The sequence below is a fragment of the Anomaloglossus baeobatrachus genome, chromosome 2 (genome assembly GCF_048569485.1).
Source record: "Anomaloglossus baeobatrachus isolate aAnoBae1 chromosome 2, aAnoBae1.hap1, whole genome shotgun sequence".
NCBI classification, from domain to species: domain Eukaryota; kingdom Metazoa; phylum Chordata; class Amphibia; order Anura; family Aromobatidae; genus Anomaloglossus; species Anomaloglossus baeobatrachus.
The window spans coordinates 438639304-438665427 of NC_134354.1; the positions used below are offsets into that span (position 1 = coordinate 438639304).

Here is a 26124-nt window from a genome sequence, read left to right on the forward strand (position 1 = left end):
AGAAGGTAGATTTCTGATGACCCACTCCCTGTAGTATCCTATGATTTAAGCATGCCTATTAATTGCCTTTATTTCCTCTGTACAGTGATGCCCGCAATATGGCTCGTGACGTGCAGAACACTTTCTATGACATTGTCGAAGAGTTTGGCAAGTTGGATCACAGCCAGGCGGTAGACTACATCAAAAAACTAATGACCAAGGGCCGTTACTCCCAGGATGTCTGGAGTTAATTCACCCCAAGCCTGCAAAAGGAGGACTGTCTAGAGCTACTGTCGAAGATCTGCATGAGCCAGTTTACGTAAATCGAATAGACACTATCTTTTAGAATTGTTTTTAAGAGATGCAGCTGGTGTAGTCCTTTTCCAAATATAATCCTCTCAAATTGTTTTGTACTCTATCCAACAAGGAACTGTCCAATCCAATAGGATATCAATGGTCAGACAGTGGGATGCAAATGGACTTTTCTTTAGTAATCGTTTGTGTCAAAAGATGTGGTGTTTAGAAATACAGATTTATTTCTTGTGGGAGGCTTGCAATTCGACGTGAAGTACAAGAAGGAGGAGAATCATGGTGGGTCTGCATCAAAGACAATCTGTCCTTCTCATGGCATACTTCTCACCTCATTTAACATGGCTGCTTTTATGTATTATGTGCCAGTTAGCTACAATCTATTTGACATTCACACATCTGATGTATTTTAACTCTTGATACTAGTGTCACAAATGAGGCCATACAATTGTTTTTGAGGCTTTGCTAATTCTGAAATACAAGGGAGGGAGCCAGTTTATATACATGAATTGGCAGATCGAGGCTTCACAGTAGAAAGAGAATTTCCTAAGAATCCCCAAATGAAATCATGAAAAGAGTCATAAAACACCCAAATATTTTTTTGGTGCCTTATATATTCAAAGCTTTTCTCCCAATTGTCATCATGATAAAAGCTTGATAAATTCAAGCCCGATGTGCTCTGACCAAGTGCTTATGAAACGCCTCAAAGCTGTCTGGAGCTTTGCTGCTCTTATTTCAGCATCTCATATCATATCTGCGTCTACAGAGATCTTGTAAGAGCCCAGATCTAATTCTAAACCATTCATATTGTTTTTCTTGGCCAGACTTGATAACCCGTCATTCCCCAATGCAAGCAGTTGTAGATTCCCATCCCCTGCACCTTATTTATTTATTTCATGATATCTTGTAGTCTGAATAGTTCCGGATCAAATTTTTAATCGTTGTCCGAGATGGGATTGTATTGATTCAGTTTGCTGTTCAGTAAATTGATTCAAAGGTCACAGTAATGTAGGTTGTGCGTAAATGGCTCTTCTGAAGTGTGGTGGACATCATGGGTAAACGGAGAAATTACAGGACCTCCTGCTAAATGTTCGTTTTTTGTTTTTTTTTTGTTTTTTTTCTGAGGCTGCATTTACATGGACATGTTGGCCCACTTAGTTTTTTATTTTGTTCGTTTTTAACTACAAATATTCATCATTGGAAAGTTGTATTTTTGTTTTTTCCCCCTATATATTTGATCGGATTAATAGATTATACACAGACGAGAAGAAATAGCGGCGGAGTGGATGCTGCTTCAGATGTGGCATTCATGTTTACTAGTATGGTAGCCCATGCGCTGTTGTAATGTGAGTCTAAGGAGACACATTAAGTCTTTATCCGAGACGAACTCTGCAGACTCGTGGTGGGCGGCAATGGAATTCATCGGTTGCTCCAGGGTTCTATCTGTCATCACAGATTTGTTTGTTTTCATGTTACCTTATGTATGGTCTGTTGATGTTCTATCATTTTAAGGCTGAGTTCACATGTCCAGTAATCCTATATTAGAATGGATCCATCAGCAATCACTTGGCAAAAAAGTTTCTAACTTTCTTGTCCATTTTTTTTTTTTTTAACAATTGATTTTATATAGTTCAGGCCTTTTTTAACATTGGAGCCTATGGAAAACTGATCTGTTAACGGATTGCTATTTAGCCGTCCGTTTTTGTTTCATTTGTAATGGATCCGTTTTTTGCTTACTGGATCAGTTTCAAATGGAAAATAAATAGTAATCCGTTACCAGAACCATTTTCCATAGACTCCCATGTTAAAAAAAACAAAAAAAAAAAAAAAAAAAAAAAACCGGACCAGCTGAAATCAATTATTTTAAAACAGTTATTTCTGCACAACTTTTTTTGCCAACAGATTGCAGCTGGATCCTTTCAACCGATGATTACTAGACGTGAACGTAGCCTAACTTTATTCCTGTGTGTATTGTTTAAAAAACAAACAACTTTTTTGCCCTTTTTCAAAATGAGCTTTTAATAAATTGATATTGTCAATGATTTGTAAATAATTTTAAATATGCATTAACCTTTGAAATAAAATATACATCTTAAATTTATACTCTTGTACCCTGTTTTATCTCCGTCTTTGTAACTCTATTATGGCTTTCTTATGAGCCGTATATATTCTGTACCATGGAGCAGATCAGGACCAGTCACTGGACTTAAAACTTTTCTGATCTAGTCCAGATTTGGTTGCAGATAAATAAATCCTGCACAGAACTATTTGTTTCATAAACCTATGATGTGAGTGTGGGAAAACCCCATAGAATAGGTGATGTGTGAATGATTGATTGCCAGGAATTTTACTGTTGAAATTCCAATTTTCCGTAAGAATGAGGGTCTTGTGTTAACTGTTGTACAATACCTTGCGAAAGTATTCGGCCCCCTTGAATTTTTCAACCTTTTCCCACATTTCAGGCTTCAAACATAGAGATATAAAATTTAAATTTTATGGTGAAGAATCAACAACAAGTGGCAAACAATTGTGAAGTTGAACGATATTTATTGCTTATTTTAAATTTTTGTAAAAAATAAAAAACTGAAAATTGAGGCGTGCAATATTATTCAGCCCCTTTACTTTCAGTGCAGCAAATTCACCCCAGAAGTTCATTGAGGATCTCTGAATAATTTAATGTTCTCCTAAATGACTGATGATGATAAATATAATCCACCTGTGTGTAATCAAGTCTCCGTATAAATGCACCTGCTCTGTGATAGTCTCAGTGTTCTGTTTAAAGCGCAAAGAGCATCATGAAGACCAAGGAACACAACAGGCAGGTCCGTGATACTGTTGTGGAGAAGTTTAAAGCCGGATTTGTTTACAAGAAGATTTCCACAACTGTAAACATCCCAAGAAGCACTGTGCAAGCGATTATATTGAAGTGGAAAAGGATCATACCACTGCATATCTACCAAGACCCAGCCGTCCCTCAAAAATTTAATCTCAAACAAGGAGAAGACTGGTCAGAGATGCAGGCAAGAGGCCCATGATCACTCTGGATGAACTGCAGAGATCTACAGCTGAGGTGGGAGAGTCTGTCCATAGGACAACAATCAGTTGTACACTGTACAAATCTACCCTTTATGGAAGAGTGGCAAGAAAAAAGCCATTTCTCAGATATGCATAAAAATTCTCGTTTAAAGTTTTCCTTAAGCCACCTGGGAGACACAAAAATCATGTGGAAGAAGGTGCTCTGGTCAGAGGAAACCAAAATCGAACATTTTGGGCACAATGCCAAACTGTTTGGCATAAAACCAAAACAGCTCATCACCCTGAATACATCATCCCCACTGTCAAACATGGTGGTGGCAGCATCATGGTTTGTGCCTGCTTTGCTTCAGCAGGGACAGGGAAGATGGTTAAAATTGATGGGAAGATGGATGGAGCCAAATACAGGACCATTCTTCAAGAAAACCTGTTGGAGTCTGCAAAAGTCCTGAGACTGGGACGGAGATTTGTCTTCCAACAAGACAATGATCCCAAACATAAAGCAAAATCTACAATGGAATGGTTCACAAATAAACGTATCCAAGTGGCCAAGTCAAAGTCTAGACCTCAATCCAATCGAAAATCTGTGGAAAGAGCTTGCACCTCACTCAGCTCAAGCTGTTTGCAAAGGAAGACTGGGCAAGAATTTCAGTCCCTCGATGTGCAAAACTGATAGACACATACCCCAAGCGACTTGCAGCTGTAATCACAGCAAAAGGTGGCGCTACAAAGTATTACCTTTTAAAGGGGCCAAATAATAATGCACACCCCAATTTTCATTTTATTTTTTTAAAATTAAAATAAGCAATAAATATCGTTCACCTCACAACTGTGTCCCACTTGTTGATTCTTCAACATAAAATTCAAATTTTTTATCTTTATGTTTGAAGCCTGAAATGTGGGAAAAGGTTGAAGAATTCAAGGGGCCGAATACTTTCGCAAGGCACTGTATATAGTGGTGGCAGTGCATGCACACCGCCTCTTCATTCAAAGTCTATGGGGCTTACAAGAAACCATGGGTTAATATGCTGCCACCTGGATTCTGACACTAAAGGCCCAGTCACACACAACGACTTACCTGCGATCCCGAAAACGATGCGACCTGATAGGGATCGCAGGTAAGTCGCTGGGAAGTTGCTGGTGAGATGTCACACAGTCAGATCTTACCAGCGATGCAGGAACAATACAGGTCGCAGTAGCGACCTGTATAACGATCTCAGCAGTCACTGTGGCCCTGTCACACAGTGTCAAACACAGCGATGTGTCCTGCCCAGCAGAACATCGCCTTTGAAGAAAATGGCCTGGACCATTCTGCAACGAGTAGCGATCTCACAGCAGGGGCCTGATCGCTGGAAGATGTCACACATAACGAGATAGCTAACGGGATCGCTACTGCGTCACCAAAACCGTGACTCAGCAGCGATCTCGCTAGCGATCTCGTTATGTGTGACGGTACCTTAAGAATAAATCTTAGAATTAAAAAGTGACTGACTCCTCTCCACCAGTCTACACCTGGGCAGCTGAGATAGTAAACATATATTTAAAAAAAAATCATCTTCAGTGCTGGAGAGGAAGAATGGGGTTAATGCCGCGCTGTTGTCGAATGAATAAACTGTTGAATATTAAAATATTCTTCTTTTATATCATAGGTCTACTCGTTTCAGGGATCAAGTCCCCTTCTTCAGGACAAAGGAATAAAAATCAACAATATGTATTGTTGATTTTTCTTCCTGAAGAAGGGGACTTGATTCCTGATACACATAGACGTATGACATAAAAGAAGAATATTTTAATAAACAACAGTTTATTCATTCGGCAACAGAGTGGCATTAACCCCGTTCCTCCTCTCAAGCACTGAAGATAAACCCACATGGTGCTGCTGCAGCCATTATCTTAAGCCTTCATAGGGGTTGTGACTTACACAACCCTAAAATATGTGAGTGTTATTTCGTGCACACTGCACCTTTAATATTGGATAAGTCTCCATCTGCGCTCTTTTGTCCTCATCTCTATAAAAAAATTCTTCTATTTCTTTAAAAGTGAGAAAATTACTTTCCAGCACATACACCACCATGATAACCCAATTACACCATCATTTATATCAGTGACATGGTGTGTGACATGATAGGACCATGGAAAAATCGCCAGTCAACAACACACACAAAGAAGCGATCAGACTTCCAGTACCAATGATAAATATTTATTGTGAGCAATTACATAAGGCACAGTGACAAGCATACACAGAGGTGCACAATCCGGTGAGACCAATGTGGATTGTTGGAAAGGAAGGAAGAATAGTAAACAACCCCCAATCAATATCACAGTGGTTACTCAGAACCTAATGTAATGGTTATATACTCCAGGAGTACTCAATGGGCTGATCTCCATATCACATTGGTTACTGTGAACCTAATATGCCAGTTAGAACTCCAAGAGTATACCATGATCAGAAGCTCCCATGTGAGACAATACCACTATTAAACACCAATGGTAGTATGAAATGTTGTATAAGGAGTTGTGAACAACTTACCAAGGAAGGTATCACAGGTCACACCGGATGGCACCCCCACCCGACGAACGTCCGTTTCGGCGGATGCCTACGTCAAAGGTGGTGTCATGCCAGAGATTGTGCGTGTGTTAAAAGGACCCGCCGACCAATCGAATGCGTGATGTATCTCCGTGACGCAGGCGAGCCCAGAGCAGCTGATCATCCACTTCCGCCGCCGCGTCAACAGCTAAGCTCCGCCCACCAGATCAAGGAGGTCACATGATCGGACAGGTAGAGCCGCCCCCAGAGACACGGCCAGGGAAGGGAGGAACATGACGGCGCTGGGCGCGCATGCGTCTGAGAGATCACAGCGATACTTAGTGAATCAAGCATATAAACAGCAGACAATATATACGCAATACGACCATATCAATAATAATAACAAGCGCAACATACGGTATTGATCTAGGCCTAGAGCAATATTAGTGACAACTGTCACCAATGTCACAACCTCTTAAAATCAATATTAATAATACATTATATCACAACACAAAAAGATCACAAAAGTATAACGCTGTGTGGTCCATATGACAAGGATTTCATGTCGGTAGAAAGGATGGAAGTCGCATATCATGTCGGCCATGGATTGGAATTCCAGAAGGATGAATTCCAGGGCGGGCAAGGACTAAAATAATAACCAAAATTGAGAAGAGTTAAAAACACATAAAAAACACATAAAAGAGACATGACATAGAAAGTGATCATAATGAATGATCATAAAAAAGCAGAAAAACCACTATTTTCATTTAGGCCCATAGGTTGTAGGGTTTTTAAACGCCAAATCCACTTGGCCTCAAGGCGCGCCAAATTAATACCAACTCTCCCTCCTCTAATGTTAGTCTCAATGGAATCAATCCCGCGAAATCTCAAGAGTCCCATCAGACTGATGATGTAACTTAAAATGTTTAGGCAACGTTTTAAGACTGGAGATGTCCACTTCACTTAATGCGGAATTGATTCCATTGACATGTTCCCTAATCCGAATTTTAAATGGACGTGTGGTCAAACCAACATATATTTTCTGGCAAGGGCAAACCGCATAATACACCACCGCACAAGTGGTGCAGGTGATGGATTTTTTTATCTTAAAGGTTTTTGTCCCTGATGAATCAACAAAATGATCGTGTCGGTCCATATTAGCACAAGCCAGACATTGTCCACAAGGTCTGGAACCAGACGGTCGTTTACTGACATCAAGAAAAGATGAAATAGATTCCTGAGTTTCATAGTGACTTGTAACTAAAAGATCACGTAAATTTTGGGATCTTTCTACCGACATGAAATCCTTGTCATATGGACCACACAGCGTTATACTTTTGTGATCTTTTTGTGTTGTGATATAATGTATTATTAATATTGATTTTAAGAGGTTGTGACATTGGTGACAGTTGTCACTAATATTGCTCTAGGCCTAGATCAATACCGTATGTTGCGCTTGTTATTATTATTGATATGGTCGTATTGCGTATATATTGTCTGCTGTTTATATGCTTGATTCACTAAGTATCGCTGTGATCTCTCAGACGCATGCGCGCCCAGCGCCGTCATGTTCCTCCCTTCCCTGGCCGTGTCTCTGGGGGCGGCTCTACCTGTCCGATCATGTGACCTCCTTGATCTGGTGGGCGGAGCTTAGCTCTTGACGCGGCGGCGGAAGTGGATGATCAGCTGCTCTGGGCTCGCCTGCGTCACGGAGATACATCACGCATTCGATTGGTCGGCGGGTCCTTTTAACACACGCACAATCTCTGGCATGACACCACCCCTGACGTAGGCATCCGCCGAAACGGACGTTCGTCGGGTGGGGGTGCCATCCGGTGTGACCTGTGATACCTTCCTTGGTAAGTTGTTCACAACTCCTTATACAACATTTCATACTACCATTGGTGTTTAATAGTGGTATTGTCTCACATGGGAGCTTCTGATCATGGTATACTCTTGGAGTTCTAACTGGCATATTAGGTTCACAGTAACCAATGTGATATGGAGATCAGCCCATTGAGTACTCCTGGAGTATATAACCATTACATTAGGTTCTGAGTAACCACTGTGATATTGATTGGGGGTTGTTTACTATTCTTCCTTCCTTTCCAACAATCCACATTGGTCTCACCGGATTGTGCACCTCTGTGTATGCTTGTCACTGTGCCTTATGTAATTGCTCACAATAAATATTTATCATTGGTACTGGAAGTCTGATCGCTTCTTTCTTGTGTGTGTTATTTCTTTAAAAGGTATTGACCTAATTTTTGACAAATTACAGTGGTTGCCCGCATTATTAATTATTTAACTACGGTATCTTCGGCTTAATCTCGAGACATAGTGACTTGTGACTTGATGGATTAATGATCTGTAGGAGGATCAATCTTGTGAAAATCTAGGAAGGCCTACCAAGGTCTTCTCTGCTGTTATCTTGATAGAACAGTAACCTGATGGCTAGATACTTTCTCTTCACCTTATTCCTTTTAATCCTCCCACCATGATGTCCTTCTCCAGTGATTGTTCTTTTTGTATGATTTATCCAAATTAGGCAAGTTGCAGCTTAGGGGTGCTTCACACACAGTGAGATCGCTACTGAGATCGCTGCTGAGTCACGTTTTTTGTGACGCAGCAGTGACCTCATTAGCGATCTCGCTGTGTGTGACACTGAGCAGCGATCTGGCCCCTGCTGTGAGATCGCTGCTCGTTACACACAGCCCTGGTTGTTTTTTTTATGTTTGCTCTCCCGCTGATAAGCACACAACGCTGTGTGTGACAGCGAGAGAGCAACAATCCTGAATGTGCAGGGAGCAGGAGCCGGCGTCTGGCAGCTGCGGTAAGCTGTAACCAAGGTAAACATCGGGTAACCAAGGTGGTTACCCGATATTTACCTTCGTTACCAGCCTCCGCAGCAATCACGCTGCCAGTGCCGGCTCCTGCTCCCTGCACACGCTAAGCTAAGCTAAGCGGTGTGCGCTGGTAACTAAGGTAAACATTGGGTAACCATACCCAATGCTTACCTTAGTTACCAGTGTCCGCAGCTTTCAGATGCCGGCTTCGTGCAAGCGCAGCGTCGCTTGCACGTTGCTGGGGGCTGGTCACTGGTCGCTGGTGAGATCTGCCTGTTGACAGCTCACCCAGTGACCATGTAGCGACGCAGCAGCGATCCTGACCTGGTCAGATCGCTGGTTTGATTTGTTCCAAAATTGATTTGTTCTTGCCTTCCATGGTATTGATAGCCTCCATCTGTAGCACCGCATTTGGAAGGTGTCTATTTCTTTGTCGCTCCATTGGGAGACCCAGACAATTGGGTGTATAGGCTATGCCTCCGGAGGCCGCACAAAGTATTACACTAAAAGTGTAAAGCCCCTCCCCTTCTGCCTATACACCCCCCGTGCTCCCACGGGCTCCTCAGTTTTTTTGCTTTGTGCGAAGGAAGCAGACATGCACGCACAGCTCCACAGATTAGTCAGCAGCAGCTGCTGACTATGTCGGATGGAAGAAAAGTGGGCCCATATAGGGCCCCCAGCATGCTCCCTTCTCACCCCACTCTTGTCGGCGGTGTTGTTAAGGTTGAGGTATCCATTGCGGGTACGGAGGCTGGAGCCCACATGCTGTTTTCCTTCCCCATCCCCTTTGGGGCACTGGGTGAAGTGGGATCCTAATCGGTCTCCAGGCACTGAGGCCGTGCTCCATCCACAGCTCCTGAGGACTCTGCTGGATAGGAGCCGAGTATCGTTCAGGGACATGGTCTGCTACTTGGAGGTACTCTGTGTCCCCGTGGGGACCGCGCACAGCAACACTCCAGCATTGCTGGGTGTGCTAGTGCACCGGGGACCGCGGCGCTGACCGTGTTAAATGTGCCATTACACACTGCAGCGTCGCTGAGTGTGGTTGTGTATGGGGACTACCGCGCTGACCGCCGCTGCCATTGTTAACACTGCGGCGCGGCTGGGACTTTTAGTGCGCCGGGGACCTCCGCGCCGGCCGCGCTTATACGGCGGCCGCGCTTATTACTCGAGTCCCCGGCTTTTGCGGCCTAGTCTCTTTTCCTCCCGCCCCCAGCCCTGCCAGTCAGGGGAAGGGCGGGACGCTGCACAGGACGAGCAGCACTGAGGGCTGGAGCATGCTTTGCATACTCCACCCCTCTCACTGTGCACAGTGGGGCACCAGTTCCCGCACTTTCTGGGTCACGCCCACGGCTCCCTCCTCTCCTCAGGACGCCGGCAGCCATTCCTGTCAGCTCCTTGAACGCTGCAGAAGGGGAAAAATTCTGGGAGACCCAGGCAGGGATTCTGGTGGCCTCACAACCGCTTTAAGCGGGTGGTAAGCAGCACCTGTGGTGCTAGCCCCATTTGTGCAGAAGTGTAATTATAAATTATATGTTTATAGGATATACTTTACACTGTATGGTGCACAGTTGATTCTGGCTATATACCCTATTGTGTTGCTCAGGGAAGACAACAGCATGGCGCCCACAAAAGGCAGGGGTGCCAAACCACAGGCTTACTATGCTGCCTGCGCCGCATGTACGACCCCGCTACTGGCAGGTTCCACTGACCCTCATTGTGTGCACTGCTCGGCCCCTGTGGCACTTACTCAGCCGGAGCCTCTGCTAAGGGGGGCCCAGGGGGAACCACCTGCTGACACTGTCCAGGTGACGGGGACGGAGTTTGCAGTCTTTACGGATAAACTCTCTGAGACTATGGCTAAGATACTAGAAGCCTTGCAGTCCAGACCGGTATCTCAGCACAGGGGCACTGTTGAATCATTGCTCCCTGGCCCCCCTCAGTTGGACCAGCAAGGTCCCCCCGGGGTGTCTCATAGATCCCAGGGTGAGGTCTCTGACACAGACCCCAGCCCCAGACCGACTAAGCGAGCTCGCTGGGAAATTCCCTCGACATCTTCATATTGTTCAGGGTCTCAGCGGGGGGAATCTCTGGATGATGAAGCGGAGACAGCTGATCAGGATTCTGATCCTGAGGCCGCTCTCAATCTTGATACTCCTGACGGGGACGCCATAGTGAACGATCTTATTGCGTCCATCAATCAAATGTTGGATATTTCCCCCTCAGCTCCTCCAGTGGAGGAGTCAGCTTCTCAGCAGGAGAAATTCCGTTTCAGGTTTCCCAAGCGTACACCGAGTATGTTTCTGGACCACTCTGATTTCAGAGAGGCAGTCCAGAATCACTGTGCTTGTCCAGATAAGCGTTTTTCTAAGCGCCTTAAGGATACACGTTATCCCTTTCCCCCTGACGTGGTCAAAGGTTGGACTCAGTGTCCCAAGGTGGATCCTCCAATCTCCAGACTGGCGGCTAGATCCATACTTGCAGTGGAAGATGGGGCTTCACTCAAAGATGCCACTGACAGGCAGATGGAGCTCTGGTTGAAATCCATCTATGAAGCTATCGGCGCTTCTTTTGCCCCAGCATTCGCAGCCGTATGGGCGCTACAAGCTATCTCAGCAGGTCAAGCGCAAATTGACGCAGCCACACGCACGTCCGCGCCGCAGGTGGCGTCCATAACCACTCAGACGTCGGCATTTGCGTCTTACGCTATTAATGCTGTCCTGGACTCTGCAAGCCGTACGGCGGTTGCATCCGCCAATTCGGTGGTACTCCGCAGGGCCTTGTGGCTACGGGAATGGAAGGCAGATTCTGCTTCCAAAAAGCGCTTAACCAGTTTGCCAATTTCTGGCGACCGATTGTTTGGCGAGCGTTTGGATGAAATCATCAAACAATCCAAGGGAAAGGATACATCCTTACCCCAGCCCAAACCGAACATACCCCAACAGAGGAGGGGGCAGTCGAGGTTTCGGTCCTTTCGGGGCGCGGGCAGGTCCCAATTCTCCTCGTCCAAAAGGCCTCAGAAAGATCAAAGGAACTCCGATTCATGGCGGTCTAAGTCACGTCCTAAAAAGACCACCGGAGGTGCCGCTACCAAAGCGGCTTCCTCATGACTTTCGGCCTCCTCAATCCGCATCCTCGGTCGGTGGCAGGCTCTCCCGCTTTTGCGACACCTGGCTGCCACGGGTAAAAGACCGTTGGGTGAGAGACATTCTGTCTCACGGTTACAAGATAGAGTTCACCTCTCGTCCCCCGACTCGATTCTTCAGGTCATCCCCGCCTCCCGAGCGAGCCGAGGCTCTTCTGCAGGCGCTGGACACTCTGAAGGCAGAAGGAGTGGTGGTCCCTGTTCCTCTTCAGCAACAGGGTCACGGTTTTTACTCCAACCTGTTTGTGGTTCCAAAGAAGGACGGGTCTTTCCGTCCTGTCCTGGACCTGAAACTGCTCAACAAACACGTAAAGACCAGGCGGTTCCGGATGGAATCCCTCTGCTCCGTCATCGCCTCAATGTCCCAAGGAGATTTCCTTGCATCGATCGATATCAAGGATGCTTATCTCCACGTACCGATTGCTCCAGAGCACCAGCGCTTCTTGCGCTTCGCCATAAGAGACGAACACCTGCAGTTCGTGGCACTGCCGTTCGGCCTGGCGACAGCCCCACGGGTTTTCACCAAGGTTATGGCTACTGTAGTAGCGGTCCTCCACTCTCAGGGTCACTCGGTGATCCCTTACTTGGACGATCTGCTGATCAAGGCACCCTCTCAAGAGGCATGCCAACACAGCCTCGACGCTACTCTGGAGACTCTCCAGAGTTTCGGGTGGATCATCAATTTTCCAAAGTCAAATCTGACACCGGCCCAATCGCTGACATATCTTGGCATGGAGTTTCATACCCTCTCAGCGATAGTGAAGCTTCCGCTGATCAAGCAGCGTTCACTACAGAAAGGGGTGCAATCTCTCCTTCAAGGTCAGGCACACCCCTTGAGGCGCCTCATGCACTTCCTGGGGAAGATGGTGGCAGCAATGGAGGCAGTCCCTTTCGCGCAGTTTCACCTGCGTCCTCTTCAATGGGACATCCTACGCAAATGGGACAGGAAGCCGACGTCCCTCGACAGGAACGTCTCCCTCTCTCAGGCGACCAAAGCTTCCCTTCGGTGGTGGCTTCTTCCCACTTCATTATCGAAGGGGAAATCCTTCCTACCCCCATCCTGGGAGGTGGTCACGACGGACGCGAGTCTGTCAGGGTGGGGAGCGGTCTTTCTCCACCACAGGGCTCAGGGTACGTGGACCCAGCAAGAGTCCTCACTTCAGATCAATGTTCTGGAGATACGGGCAGTGTATCTTGCCCTGAAAGCGTTCCAGCAGTGGCTGGAAGGCAAGCAGATCCGAATTCAGTCGGACAATTCCACAGCGGTGGCATACATCAACCACCAAGGCGGCACACGCAGTCGGCAAGCCTTCCAGGAAGTCCGGCGGATTTTGATGTGGGTGGAAGCCACGGCCTCCACCATCTCTGCAGTTCACATCCCAGGCATGGAAAACTGGGAAGCAGATTATCTTAGTCGCCAGGGCATGGACGCAGGGGAATGGTCCCTTCACCCGGACGTGTTTCAGGAGATCTGTTGCCGCTGGGGGGTGCCGGACGTCGACCTCATGGCGTCCCGGCAGAACAACAAGGTCACGGCATTCATGGCACGTTCTCACGATCACAGAGCTCTGGCGGCAGACGCCTTAGTTCAAGATTGGTCGCAGTTTCAACTCCCTTATGTGTTTCCTCCGCTGGCACTGTTGCCCAGAGTGTTACGCAAGATCAGGGCCGACTGCCGCCGCGCCATCCTCGTCGCTCCAGACTGGCCGAGGAGGTCGTGGTACCCGGATCTGTGGCATCTCACGGTCGGCCAACCGTGGGCACTACCAGACCGACCAGACTTGCTGTCTCAAGGGCCGTTTTTCCATCTGAATTCGGCGGCCCTCAACCTGACTGTGTGGCCATTGAGTCCTGGATCTTAGCGTCTTCAGGATTATCCCAGGAGGTCATTGCCACTATGAGACAGGCTAGGAAACCAACGTCCGCCAAGATCTACCACAGAACGTGGAAAATTTTCCTGTCGTGGTGCTCTGCTGGGGGTCTTTCTCCCTGGCCATTTGCCTTGCCCACTTTTCTGTCCTTTCTTCAGTCCGGATTGGAAAATGGTTTGTCTCTCGGCTCCCTTAAGGGGCAAGTCTCTGCGCTCTCTGTGTTTTTTCAGAAGTGCCTGGCCAGGCTTCCACAGGTACGCACGTTCCTGCAGGGGGTTTGTCACATCGTTCCTCCTTACAAACGTCCGTTGGAACCCTGGGATCTGAACAGGGTGCTGATGGTTCTTCAGAAACCACCGTTCGAGCCAATGAGGGATATTTCCCTCGCACGCCTTTCGCAGAAAGTGGTTTTCCTAGTAGCAGTCACTTCCCTTCGGAGAGTGTCTGAGCTGGCAGCTCTGTCATGCAAAGCCCCCTTCCTGGTGTTTCACCAGGACAAGGTGGTTCTGCGTCCGGTTCCGGAATTTCTCCCTAAGGTGGTATCCCCTTTTCATCTCAATCAGGATATCTCCTTACCCTCTCTTTGTCCTCATCCAGTTCACCAATGTGAAAAGGATTTGCACTTGTTAGATCTGGTGAGAGCACTCAGACTCTACATATCTCGTACGGCGCCCCTGCGCCGCTCGGATGCACTCTTTGTCCTTGTCGCGGGCCAGCGTAAAGGGTCACAGGCTTCCAAATCCACCCTGGCTCGGTGGATCAAGGAACCAATTCTCGAAGCTTACCGTTCTGCTGGGCTTCCGGTTCCCTCAGGGCTGAAGGCCCATTCTACCAGAGCCGTGGGTGCGTCCTGGGCTTTGCGGCACCAGGCTACGGCTCAGCAGGTGTGTCAGGCGGCTACCTGGTCGAGCCTGCACACTTTCACGAAACACTATCAGGTGCATACCTATGCTTCGGCGGATGCCAGCCTAGGTAGGCGAGTCCTTCAGGCGGCGGTTGCCCACCTGTAGGACGGAGCCGTTACGGCTCGATTATGAGGTATTATTTACCCACCCAGGGACTGCTTTTGGACGTCCCAATTGTCTGGGTCTCCCAATGGAGCGACAAAGAAGAAGGGAATTTTGTTTACTTACCGTAAATTCCTTTTCTTCTAGCTCCAATTGGGAGACCCAGCACCCGCCCCTGTTTTGTTGTGTACACATGTTGTTCATGTTGAATGGTTTCAGTTCTCCGATATTCCTTCGGATTGAATTTACTTTAAACCAGTTTATAATTTTTTTCCTCCTTCTTGCTTTTGCACCAAAACTGAGGAGCCCGTGGGAGCACGGGGGGTGTATAGGCAGAAGGGGAGGGGCTTTACACTTTTAGTGTAATACTTTGTGCGGCCTCCGGAGGCATAGCCTATACACCCAATTGTCTGGGTCTCCCAATTGGAGCTAGAAGAAAAGGAATTTACGGTAAGTAAACAAAATTCCCTTCTTTTCCTGTGTTTTTTAGCGTCCAGGTTTCGCATCCGTATGTTACCACAGAGAGGTCTAATTTATGTACTAGCTGTGTCTTTGTTGCCAGTAAAATGCTCCTTGATTTATAGACCTTGTCCAGTGACTACACTGATTTGCCCATAGCTGTTCTATAAACGGCCGGTGTCGTTGCTGCCACACCGCATTGATGCAATAATTCCTGCAAAAGGAGCCCTGACCAAGTATTGAGGCATTTGGGAGATGGTGAGAGGGACCCTGCTCCCTCTCCCCTCCAATTGTTGTCCCCGCAATGTAATTGGGAAGGCCTGATCATTGCCATGTTGACCTGAGGTAGTAATGATGACCTTGGAGTGACCAAGCTACGGAAAGTGCCTGGGATCATGTTAGGCGCATGATCCCAGGTGCTTCTGTTAGTGTAAAACTGACAGTATAAGGTGTTTCATGGCTCAATGTTATAAAATTCTGTAAAGCACCTGGGGGTTCAAGGTGCTCACCAAACGTCTAGAAAAATTCCTTGAGGGGTCTAGTTTGCAAAATGGGATGTGCATGTATTGGGATCACCCAAATGATACAAAAATTCAATAACAATATGAATCAATTTTATTAATGCAAAAAGGACAAACAATTCTGACAACTAGTAACCCCTTCACCCCCAAGCATTTTTGCGTTTATCAGTTTTGTTTGTTTTCCTCTTTCTTCCGAGAGTTATAACTTTTTATTTTTCCGTCAATCTTCACATATGAGGGCTTGTTTTTTGTAGGACGAGTTGTACTTTTAAATAAAACCATAAGTATTACCATGTAGTGTACTGGAAAACAGCAAAAAAAATTCAAGTGTGGAACTAGTGCGCTCGCACAATAGTTTTTGGGATATTTTATGATAAAACTGATGTCGCTGTGATGCCTGAGGTTGGTGCGAGTTTCTAGACACCAAACGTGTAGGTTTACTTGTATCTAAGGGGTAAAAAAAATTCACAAGTTTGTCCAAAAAAGTGGCACATGTTGTGTGCCATTTTCCGAAACCTGTAGCGTTCTCATTTTTTGGTATCTATGTCTCAGTGATGGCTTATTTTTTGCGTCTCGAGCTCACGTTTTTAACGGTACCATTTTTGCGCACATGCTACATTTTGATCGCGTGTTATTGCATGTTGCGCAAAGTTTGCGGCAACTAAAAAACGTAATTTTGGCATTTGGAATTTTATTGCTGCTACACAGTTTACCGATCAGATTAATTGACTTTATATTGTGATCGGGTATTTCTGAACTTGGCGATATCAAATACTGTATGTGTATTTTTTTAACCGTTTAATTTTCAATGGGGCAAATGGGTGGGTGATTTGAACTTTTAGGGTTTTTATTTTTTTTTAATTTTTTAAAACTTTGACTTTTTTTTTAAATTTTACTAGGTCCCATAGGGGACTATAACGATCAGCAAGCTGATCTCTTTTCCATTTCTCCAGATCACAACTACACAGCTGAGATCTGCAGATATGGTGCTTCACACTCACACACACTGCCCTCTGCCGGCATTGAGAGAAAACAGAGAACAATAGAAGAAAATCGGGTTTTTATCAGCCGCGCCAATGATCACTTCTCAGGTATTCAGATTAATGAATCTTTTATTTTGCACAGGTCTACGCGTTTCTGGAGTCTCAGCTCCCTTCCTCAGGACCATCAGGCATAAGAACACATCAAGGGATTTGATGTGTTCTTATGCCTGATGGTCCTGAGGAAGGGAGCTGAGACTCCAGAAACGCGTAGACCTGTGCAAAATAAAAGATCCATTAATCCGAATACCTGAGAAGTGATCATTGGCGCGGCTGATAAAAACCCGATTTTCTTCTATTGTTCTCTGTTATCTGCCGTTTGGGTTGCTGCTGCCGTGATCCCAGTTTTCCATGCCTATATAGTAGTTGTGACTTTCACAACTTCATTTGGTGAGTATTACTGCTCCCTGTCTTTACCCCCTGTGTTATTGGGGTAAAACCCTATTGCGCTTCTTTTCCACAGCTCTCTACTCATTGGCATTGAGAGAAAGTGACTCATGATAGCTACAGGCGTCATCACATGATCCTGTGCTACTATGGCAACCACCGGAAGTCACATGATCATGTCACATGACTTCCAATGGGGGCAGGTATGTCATCGTTATAGTTGCGCGCATATACATCTCACTGCCAGATTTTGGCAGCAAGATGTAAGGGGTTAATAGTCACTGGTGGAACGCAATTCCACTGGCGACTAGCAGGCACACGTGTCAGCTGTTGAAATCAGCTGATATGTGTGCAGATCGCTGTGGACTGCCCACGGCAGCCCGCGGGGATTAACCTCACACGATCCATGACGTACCCAGTACATCATGGGTTGTAAAGAGGTTAAAAACATTTAAAAAAAAAGCCAAAAGCTAACATACAAAAACCAACACATGGTTTGTACTCTGATCAGTACTTTAACCAAACCCAAACGCCTATGTAATAATAAACAAGGCTTGCATGCTTTAACTCATGAAAATTAAACAAGGGAAAGTCAATGGTACATAAGTAAGAAAAATCAATGGGCAGCTAAGCTAGCCAAGAGTCAATCTGACCGGAAATGTTGTAAATAAATAGTATGTGGCACAAAAGCCTAGAGTAAAGGGGTGATTCACCCATTTTTTAATGTTTCACTATCAATTTAAATCCCTATTACAAGTCACTTTTTTTAATTCCCTTTTTTCAGTTTTGGCACTGAGCAGCACTATCCTGCTCACTCAGTGCCGGTCACATGACCCCCGGATGCTGTGGCCGCTGGCATCCACTGATGTCACGTCAACTTCCGGGCAGTGTACATGAGCAGAGAGTAGTGTGGGTGTGCAGAGCAGTGTAAAAGAGCAGAGCGCAGTGTTCTTTGCTAATGTTTTATCTGACTCCGTTTAACCCACACTCCCCCCTCAGGAAGCCACCTGAGCGTGATGATACGCATGGGGTCCTCTTACCCCACCCCTCGTATACCTTGCTTGCACTACACATGGGCTAGTTTTAGGTTTGCTCCTTTTCATTATATCTGTTTATTGCTGTGTCCCAGGATCTTGCAAACCTGCTTTAGCAGGGTCATCTGTCCAGTATGTTGTTTAGAAGTATTGCATGTTATTGCCCTTAATCTATCTATGCTTTTGTGCCACATACTATTTTATTTATTTACATTACCGGTCAGATTGACTCTTGGCTAGCTGCCGATTGATTTTTCTTACTTATGTACCATTGACTTTCCCTTGTTTAATTTTCATGGGTTAAAGCATGCAAGCCTTGTTACATAGTAACATAATGTTATTACATAGGGGTTTGGGTTTGGTTAAAGTACTGATCACAGTACAAACCATGTGTTGGTTTTTGTATGTAAGCTTTTGGCTTTTTTAAATGTTTTTAATAGTTGTCAGAATTTTGTCCTTTTTGCATTAATAAAATGGATTCATATTGTTGTTGCATTTTTGTATCATCTGGGTGATCCCAATACATGCACATTTCACTTTTCTTTCTCTTTCATGTGCTAAACTTTATTAGATGTGCTTTTGGTTCAGGTCTCTATATTTGTTATTTGTAGTGCCCTCCTTTTACTTTGTGTAGTTTACAAAATGGGGTCACTTGTGGGGGACGTCCACTGTTTAGGCACATCAATGTCAAGCACGGAGAGGGGAAAGTATTGCACAACACAGAGATTACAATGGGGATGTTTAGGAGAGAAAGGCCCTAGCAGTAGGGAGCGAGGGGATGGGTCACCTCCTGACACTAGCATGTATCTGACACATGAGCTCCTTAAGATACATATACAAGTCCTCCCACATCCCCACCCATCCATCGCCTTCACATGTCTAGTCCCTAACTGTTCCTCCATTTACCCTGAATAGTGGCAAAGCCCGTGAGGGCACTAGACTTCACCACTGCAGCAATAAGACATAGCAGAAGGAAGACAGAGAGGGGAACAAAGACAAAAGGATATACACCAAATCCACTATCGTAGCTAAACACCCGGGCTGCAAGTAACTTCAGAAACTCTAAACAATTTTCTCCTCCCACCGTGGTCAGTTCAGAATGATGAGATTCTATAAATGGCCACAGGTATTCGAATACGTGACTATTTAAAGAGAAGAAAAAGGGAAGCAAAAACCAACATTTTGTCTGTGACCAGCCTTTTTCAAGGTTTTGCGTAACAGTTTGATGCAGGACAACATGGGTCATAGCCGGACAACCAACAAGAACAATGAGAAGGTGCTCCTTATTTTGCAGTTTTCTCAAAATCAATCTGGTTGAGAAGTGAGGGAACAGGGTAGTGAGTTACGGGAAGCGCGCCTCTGATGCCAGCCTGAGTAAAAGGAAAAGGTCCTGGGATTCAGTAAGGAGCACTTTACGCATTGTTTTCATTGGTTGTCCTGCATCAAACTATTATGCAAAACCTTGAAAAAGGCTTATCGCAGCCGAAACATTGTTTTTTGTTTCCCGGGTTATTCTTTATGATTAGTATTCTTTATCCACTAGCAGCCCTTGAATAGCGGTTATAGCCAAGTTTAACCTGTCCAGTTAATATATTTAAAGGTAAGGGGGGAATAGTTACAAACTGGCTACACATGAGCTAGGATGAACAAGCCATTACCAATATAAGGAAGGAGTCATTAACCCTTGCTGCACAAAAGGAAAACAAATACATTTAAACCCTAAAGTCTCCCAATACAATGTGAGACTCAGATCCCCAACCTGATCAGATCCCAAACCTGAGTTCGTGTTACTTGGCACAGCCCTCCATTAGCTGTAAACGTGAAGGTAGATATTGTAGAATCCAAGGCATCACCACTTCTTTTGTTTAGAAAAAATCTGTATTTGTCCCAGCATATACTGAAAAAATGTAAAATACACAATGTTTTGGCCAACACAGGGCGTTTGTAAAGCTATTTCTGGTGATAATTCTAAGCTGTATGTGTGGAGAAAACCAGGCACTGCTCATCACCTGCCCAATACAATCCCAACAGTGAAGCATGGTGGTGGCAGCATCATGCTATGGGGCTGTTTTTCAGCTGCAGGGACAGGATGACTGGTTGCAATGGAAGGAAAGATGAATGCGGCCAAGTACAGAGATATCTTGGAAGAAAACCTCTGACTTGGCATAAAGGTTCACCTTCCAACAAGAGAATGACCCTAAGAACATAGCTAAAATAACAAAGGAGTGGCTTCAGAACAACTCTGTGACCATTCTTGACTGGCCTAGCCAGAGCCCTGACCTAAACCCAATTGGGCACCTCTGCGGAGACCTGAAAATGGCTGTCCACCAACGTTCACCATCTAACCTGACGGAACTGGAAAGGATCTGCAAGGAAGAATGGCAGAGGATCCCCAAATCCAGGTGTGAAAAACTTGTTGCATCATTCCCAAGAAGACTCATGGCTGTACTAGCTCAAAAGAGTGCTTCTACTCAATACTGAGCAAAGGGTCTGAATACTTATGACCATGTGATATTTCAGTTTTTCTTTTTTATAAAATGTGCAAAATTTTCTACATTTCTGTTTGTTTTCTGACAGATGGGGTGCAGAGTGTACATTAATGAGGAAAAAATGAACTGTTTTGAATTTACCAAATGGCTGCAATGAAACAGAGTGAAAAATTTAAAGGGGTCTGAATACTTTCCGTACCCACTATATAACGTCATGAAGTGACATGGGTCAGATTTGAAAAACAATTGCCTGGTCAGGAAGGTGTAAACATGCTGGGGGGGGAGTAAAGGGGTTAAATGCTTATTCTGATTGGTTAGATTTTCATGCCATAGATATAGACTGGCCTTAGATGTTAAATTAGATATTAAATGTGGTTTTAGTTGCAATGGCCTAGTGATACCATTTTATGCTTACCGTAGAATCGTAACCTGAGGGACTTGTGACTCGATGTTTTACACTTGTTTATGACAGGAGATGCCAGCTGTCAAGATCAAAAGATCTTCTAAACTCTAATATTTTGTAGTATAGTAAAGAAATCTTAATATTCATTCAAAAATATGACATGCTTTAGGGAAGAATAGAAAGCAGGCTTTTAGCACATTTTATTTGTGTACAAAAGTATCTTCTCTTACAGTAGGTCTGAAACTAGATTTTACAATATAAAATGCAGACAGTAAGCCAGGTAAATGTAGTAAATATCTTTGGCCTGATGAGGCTGGTATATTTAATATAAAAATCCTTGTCACAATGGTTATTAGATCTGCTTAATGATGTATATGGTGTGTGAAATATAGTGACAGATTCACGCTAATTCTCAGTCGAGTCTGAACTGGTGGAGGTAGAGACTAGCTGCTATATTTTCTATATATTGCACACAGAGATTGATTCCTGCAGAAGTGGCGCAGCACGGCGGGTATTAAACATTGGTACTGAGCAGTGTAGTTGTGAATCCAGCACTGGCATAAGTGTCTCTGCCTCCTCCCCCCTCCCTTTAGACTTTAATAGAAGCTAAAATCAGATATTTATTTATCCAGCATTTCTGCCTTTTCTATAACAGGAACAAATTTATTTTTTTTATTCAGATACTGATGATGGAGGTGGAGGCAGCTCCTTTCGAAAGATAGGTAATGTCACAAAGGCTGTTGTACTGAATATACTCTATTTTGCTTTTGTGAGGAGGTGGCCAGATTCCTACCCCTGAAGCCACAAGCATAATGTATATATTGATGAATAGAGTAATGTAAGAATTAAATTATAATGTAAAAGTGAATATGTTGCCATCTAGTGGCTTGTTTAGCTAGTGCCTGTAGGAACAGCTGAAGGTTTAGAAATGAGTTAGGCTGGTTTCAGACGTCCGTGTTTAATCAGGTACCAGTCACATGCATGGTTATGGTTATACGTGTGTCACACTTGTGACACATACCGGGTAAAACACGTGTCTCTGTAATGAAAAGATGTTCTATATTTACCTGCATCCAGCGATGCTGTCTCCGGCTCTGCTGCGTCCCGCTCCTGATCCCCGCTCATTATTTTCATTGATTTTTCACTGCCTGAGGATCTGGAAGCCGGAGCATCGCGGGGACTGGCTGGGTACAGCACAGCCGAGGACAGCACCGCCGGGGACATCGCCGGTGACAGGTGGGTATACAGCAGTTTGTGCAGTGACATCCAGGGACTCATCAGGGCTCCCAATGAACTCTGGAAGTCACCATCGTGACACTCGCTGTAACGCAGTTGTCGCAGGGGTGTCATCAGGAGGTCATCAGAGTTCATTTTGAAATCCGATGACCTCCTGGACGTCCCTGCACACCCACTGCTAGCAGGATACTCACCTGTCACTAGCGATGTCCCCAGCAATGCTGTCCTCGGCGGTGCTGTCTCCGGTGCTGTCTCCTGCGCTATCACCGCGATGCCCCTGCTCCCGGCTGCTCACTGCGGTGAATAATCAATGAAAATAATGAGCGGGTGTCAGGAGCGGGAGGCAGCAGAGCAAGAGACAGCATCGCTTGATACAGGTAAATATAGAAAATCTTTTTATTTAAAAACCCGTGTTTTCTCCGGTACGTGTCACACTGATGTTACACAGATCACATCAGTGTGCGGTCCATGTGACACCCATGCTGCTGGAGAAAAACCGGGCACGTCTCCGTGTGAAATAGCAGGGCCACACAGTCCGTGTGAAAACACGACCGTGTGAGAGTACACAATAGGGTAACATGGGTACGTATGACATCCGTGTTAAAAACGGATGTCACACGTACCTAAAACACGGACGTCTGAAACCAGCCTTAAGCTGTGAGAGTAGCCCACCGGGGTGGAACCAGGTCCTGTCAGGAGAGGGAAGACTCCATCTTTCAGTCAGTTGGAGCTAGGCCCAGAAAGAGCCGAGTGTGGGCAGGTGTGCCCAGTGTTGGTTGGGCACAAATCCCAAACTCCCAGGCATGGGGACTTCTGGACGTCTGGAGCCTAAGCCTCACATATTGTGGTAAGGAGACACCTGACAGCTCCTTTCCGTAGAGTGGTAACAGACAAGGAGTCACCAGGAGAAAGAGTTTTGGAGCCCGAGACTAAGAGTGAAGGCTAGTATTGCTAGCGAAGACACAAGAGTCGGCCCAGTTCTCTACTGAAGAATTCCATGAGATGTCTAGGGCAAAAGGCTCGAGTAGGGTGGTCAATGAGGTACCTGTACGACTCCCATTGGAGGAGTACAGGACATATAGCTGAGGGTGTGTGAGCAAAAGGACTCTGAAGGTGGAGCGAACTCGGTGAAGAAAACTGAACAGCCTTAAAGTTAATTGTAATGTGAAACGGAACTATTGAAGTGTATTGCAATGTGAAGCGGACCCATTGGACAGTGTTGTAATGAGAAACATTGAAGTGTATGCACCCGTTGTGACCTGTTTTCATAGGATTATAACGTTGATACCAAGCAAAAGTTATTTTATAGAAAAATAAAATCAAGTGTCGCCTGATTTGTGTGCGGTGGACAGTCTGAAATGCAGCAGACTGTAGGCAACAGTGAACAAGTGAGTGCCACTCATCCCACACAATTACTGGAGACACTATATTTTCGGTAGTATGCCAGGGTGTGAGGCCCACGATTACCAACCTCCAGCACCCTACATGTTCATGAAGTATATTTAAAAAAATATGCAATTCCCATTTTATTTATGAGAATGTCATGTCAGATATTGTTTAAATAGGAGCAGGAAATCAATCAGGAGGAGGACCAATGGTGCCCAGGCACATAATGAAGAGGACAACCATGTTGGTCACAAATCAGTGCAAGTAAAGCACAGTACTTACATAATTAATCATCATAATTTCAAGTTTCAACAGTAAAACACTATAGGTTTTTTTGCTTTCTTTTAATTTCAGGAGTAAAGGTATGTAATTTGAATTTACAGTCCAAGTCATCAGCACCATAAAGTGGAAAGAAGACATAAAAGATTAAATCAATGGAATTATTACTGAATGCTGCATAGAAAGTTTCAGTCTTAAATAACTGGGAATGAGGATAATTTAAAATATTAAATGATTACTTAGGATAGTTGTTTGTTCTGCATTGCTCTATGCTAACTGTCTAGTAGAGTTTCATTAACATTTCAGAATCTGAAATATACTATGTATACTGCAATAGATCTACTTTCTAGTTCTACTAAGAGACCACTACAATATTGTCAGTTTTTCTGATTTTTCTCTTTATATGTATATGTTCCCCAACTCTGTTTTTTTCCATCAGGACAATGCGCCATGCCACACAGCTAGGTCAATCAATGTGTGGATGAAGGCCCACCACATCAAAACCCGTCATGGCCAGCCAAATCTACAGACATGAACCCCATTGAAAACCTCTGGAATGTAATCAAGAGGAAGATGGATAGTCACAAGCCATCAAACAAAGAAGAACTGCTTACATTTTTGCACCAGAAGTGACATAAGGTCACTCAAAAGTAGTGTGAAGACTGGTGGAAAGTATGCCAAGACACACGAAAGCTGTGATTAAAAAATCATGGTTATTCCACAAAATATTTATTTTAGAACTCTTCCTGAGTTAAAACATTATTAGTATTGTTGTTTCTAAATGATTATGCATTGTTTGTTATTTTGACCATTTCTCGTTTTCAGAAAGTAAATACAAAATTTATTGCTTGGAAATTAGGAGACATTTTGTCAGTAGTTTATAGAATAAAAGAACAATTTACATTTTACTAAAAAAATATACCTATAAAGAGAAAGATCTGAAAAACTGACCATTTTGCAGTGGTCTCTTAATTTTTGCCAGAGCTATACATGTATTGGCAAATAGCAGAGAGCAGCAGCATGTGGTGGTTGGCGCAGGTGATGTCACTGAATTGACCGCATGTGTGTTTGTATTGGCAGCACCCTTGTGGTCGGCGCAGTGACGTCTGCAGACCCCTGCACTGCTGTACCTGCTTCAGCAGATCCTCCACTTACTGCTGCATGGGCATCCTACTCTGAGACACCACTCTTGGCTTATTTAAACACACCTCACCGTGCAGCCTTCTCAGAGACCCCGCGCACCACGGTGCAGAAGCCAAACCCCAGCAACCTTAATCCCGCACAGCCCGTGCCCTGCACCACAGTGCGCCAGTCAGCGGCCTCCGCAGAGGCGTAGCCAACGTCTGGTCGGGTGATGTCTGGATGCTGCTGACCTCCCTCACCATGATGCGTGTGATGTGGGCAGGTGGTTCCTTACCCTTCCCTTCCCTCCCCATGATGCTAGTGTGGGTGGGCAGAGGTGGCAGCCGGCCCGTGCGCAGTGCTATGTTGAGGTGACCATAGCACTGAGCACGCGCCGGCTCGGCTTCGGAGAGAAGGAAGCATTCAGCATTATATAGTGAATAGATTGATTATTGGTTACACTTTATAAAGGTCTAGTTGTCCATAGCAACCAATCAGAACTCAGCTTTCACTTTACCTGAACAGCTCAATGTTTAAAGCTTTACTCTGGTTGCTATAGGCAACCAGAATGATCTTATTAGGGGGCAATTTTTTGAGGAGACTCATACAGTGTGTCCACCCATATCCTGTCCTCCGCCATTAACTTGAGAGCGGCGGCAGCTATAGGCATAGAGGTAGGTGGTCTCTAGGTATAGTAAAGTAGCCATGTGCTGCGCAATGAAACCACCTATAGCGCCACCTGGTGTAAAACAACGGAGTTAGGATTTTTATCTTGAAAACGGAACGAGATAGAGGGAAAAAAAGTGAATTACAAAGTTGTAGGGCATCATCAATTCAATGCGAATCCCAGTAAAGATATCCTGTTGTTCATTTAGGATTTATTTTTTCATTAGTTTTTTGACTGTTTGTTACTAAAGACTTTTCCAATCTGGGCATTATATCAGACTTTGCCTGAGCACTTATTATCATTCTTTATAATACCTAGATATTTTATGTAATGGCTAACTTTTCCAATCGGGGCATTATATCAGACTTTGCCTGAGCAGTTCTT

General features: G+C 45.0%; 1 protein-coding gene across 3 annotated transcripts in view; it reads left to right on the plus strand.

Moving 5' to 3' along the window:
* Positions 1–26124, plus strand: part of POR (cytochrome p450 oxidoreductase) — a 438013-nt gene that overhangs the window by 106183 nt on the left and 305706 nt on the right. For 2 of the 3 annotated variants that reach the window (XM_075336269.1, XM_075336268.1), the window contains one exon: positions 86–2389. In XM_075336269.1, the coding sequence (XP_075192384.1) occupies positions 86–230 (145 nt within the window). In that variant the 3' untranslated portion in view covers positions 231–2389. Of the gene's footprint in view, positions 1–85; positions 2390–26124 lie in introns of those variants that run through there. The other variant, XR_012750515.1, reaches the window with a different exon arrangement.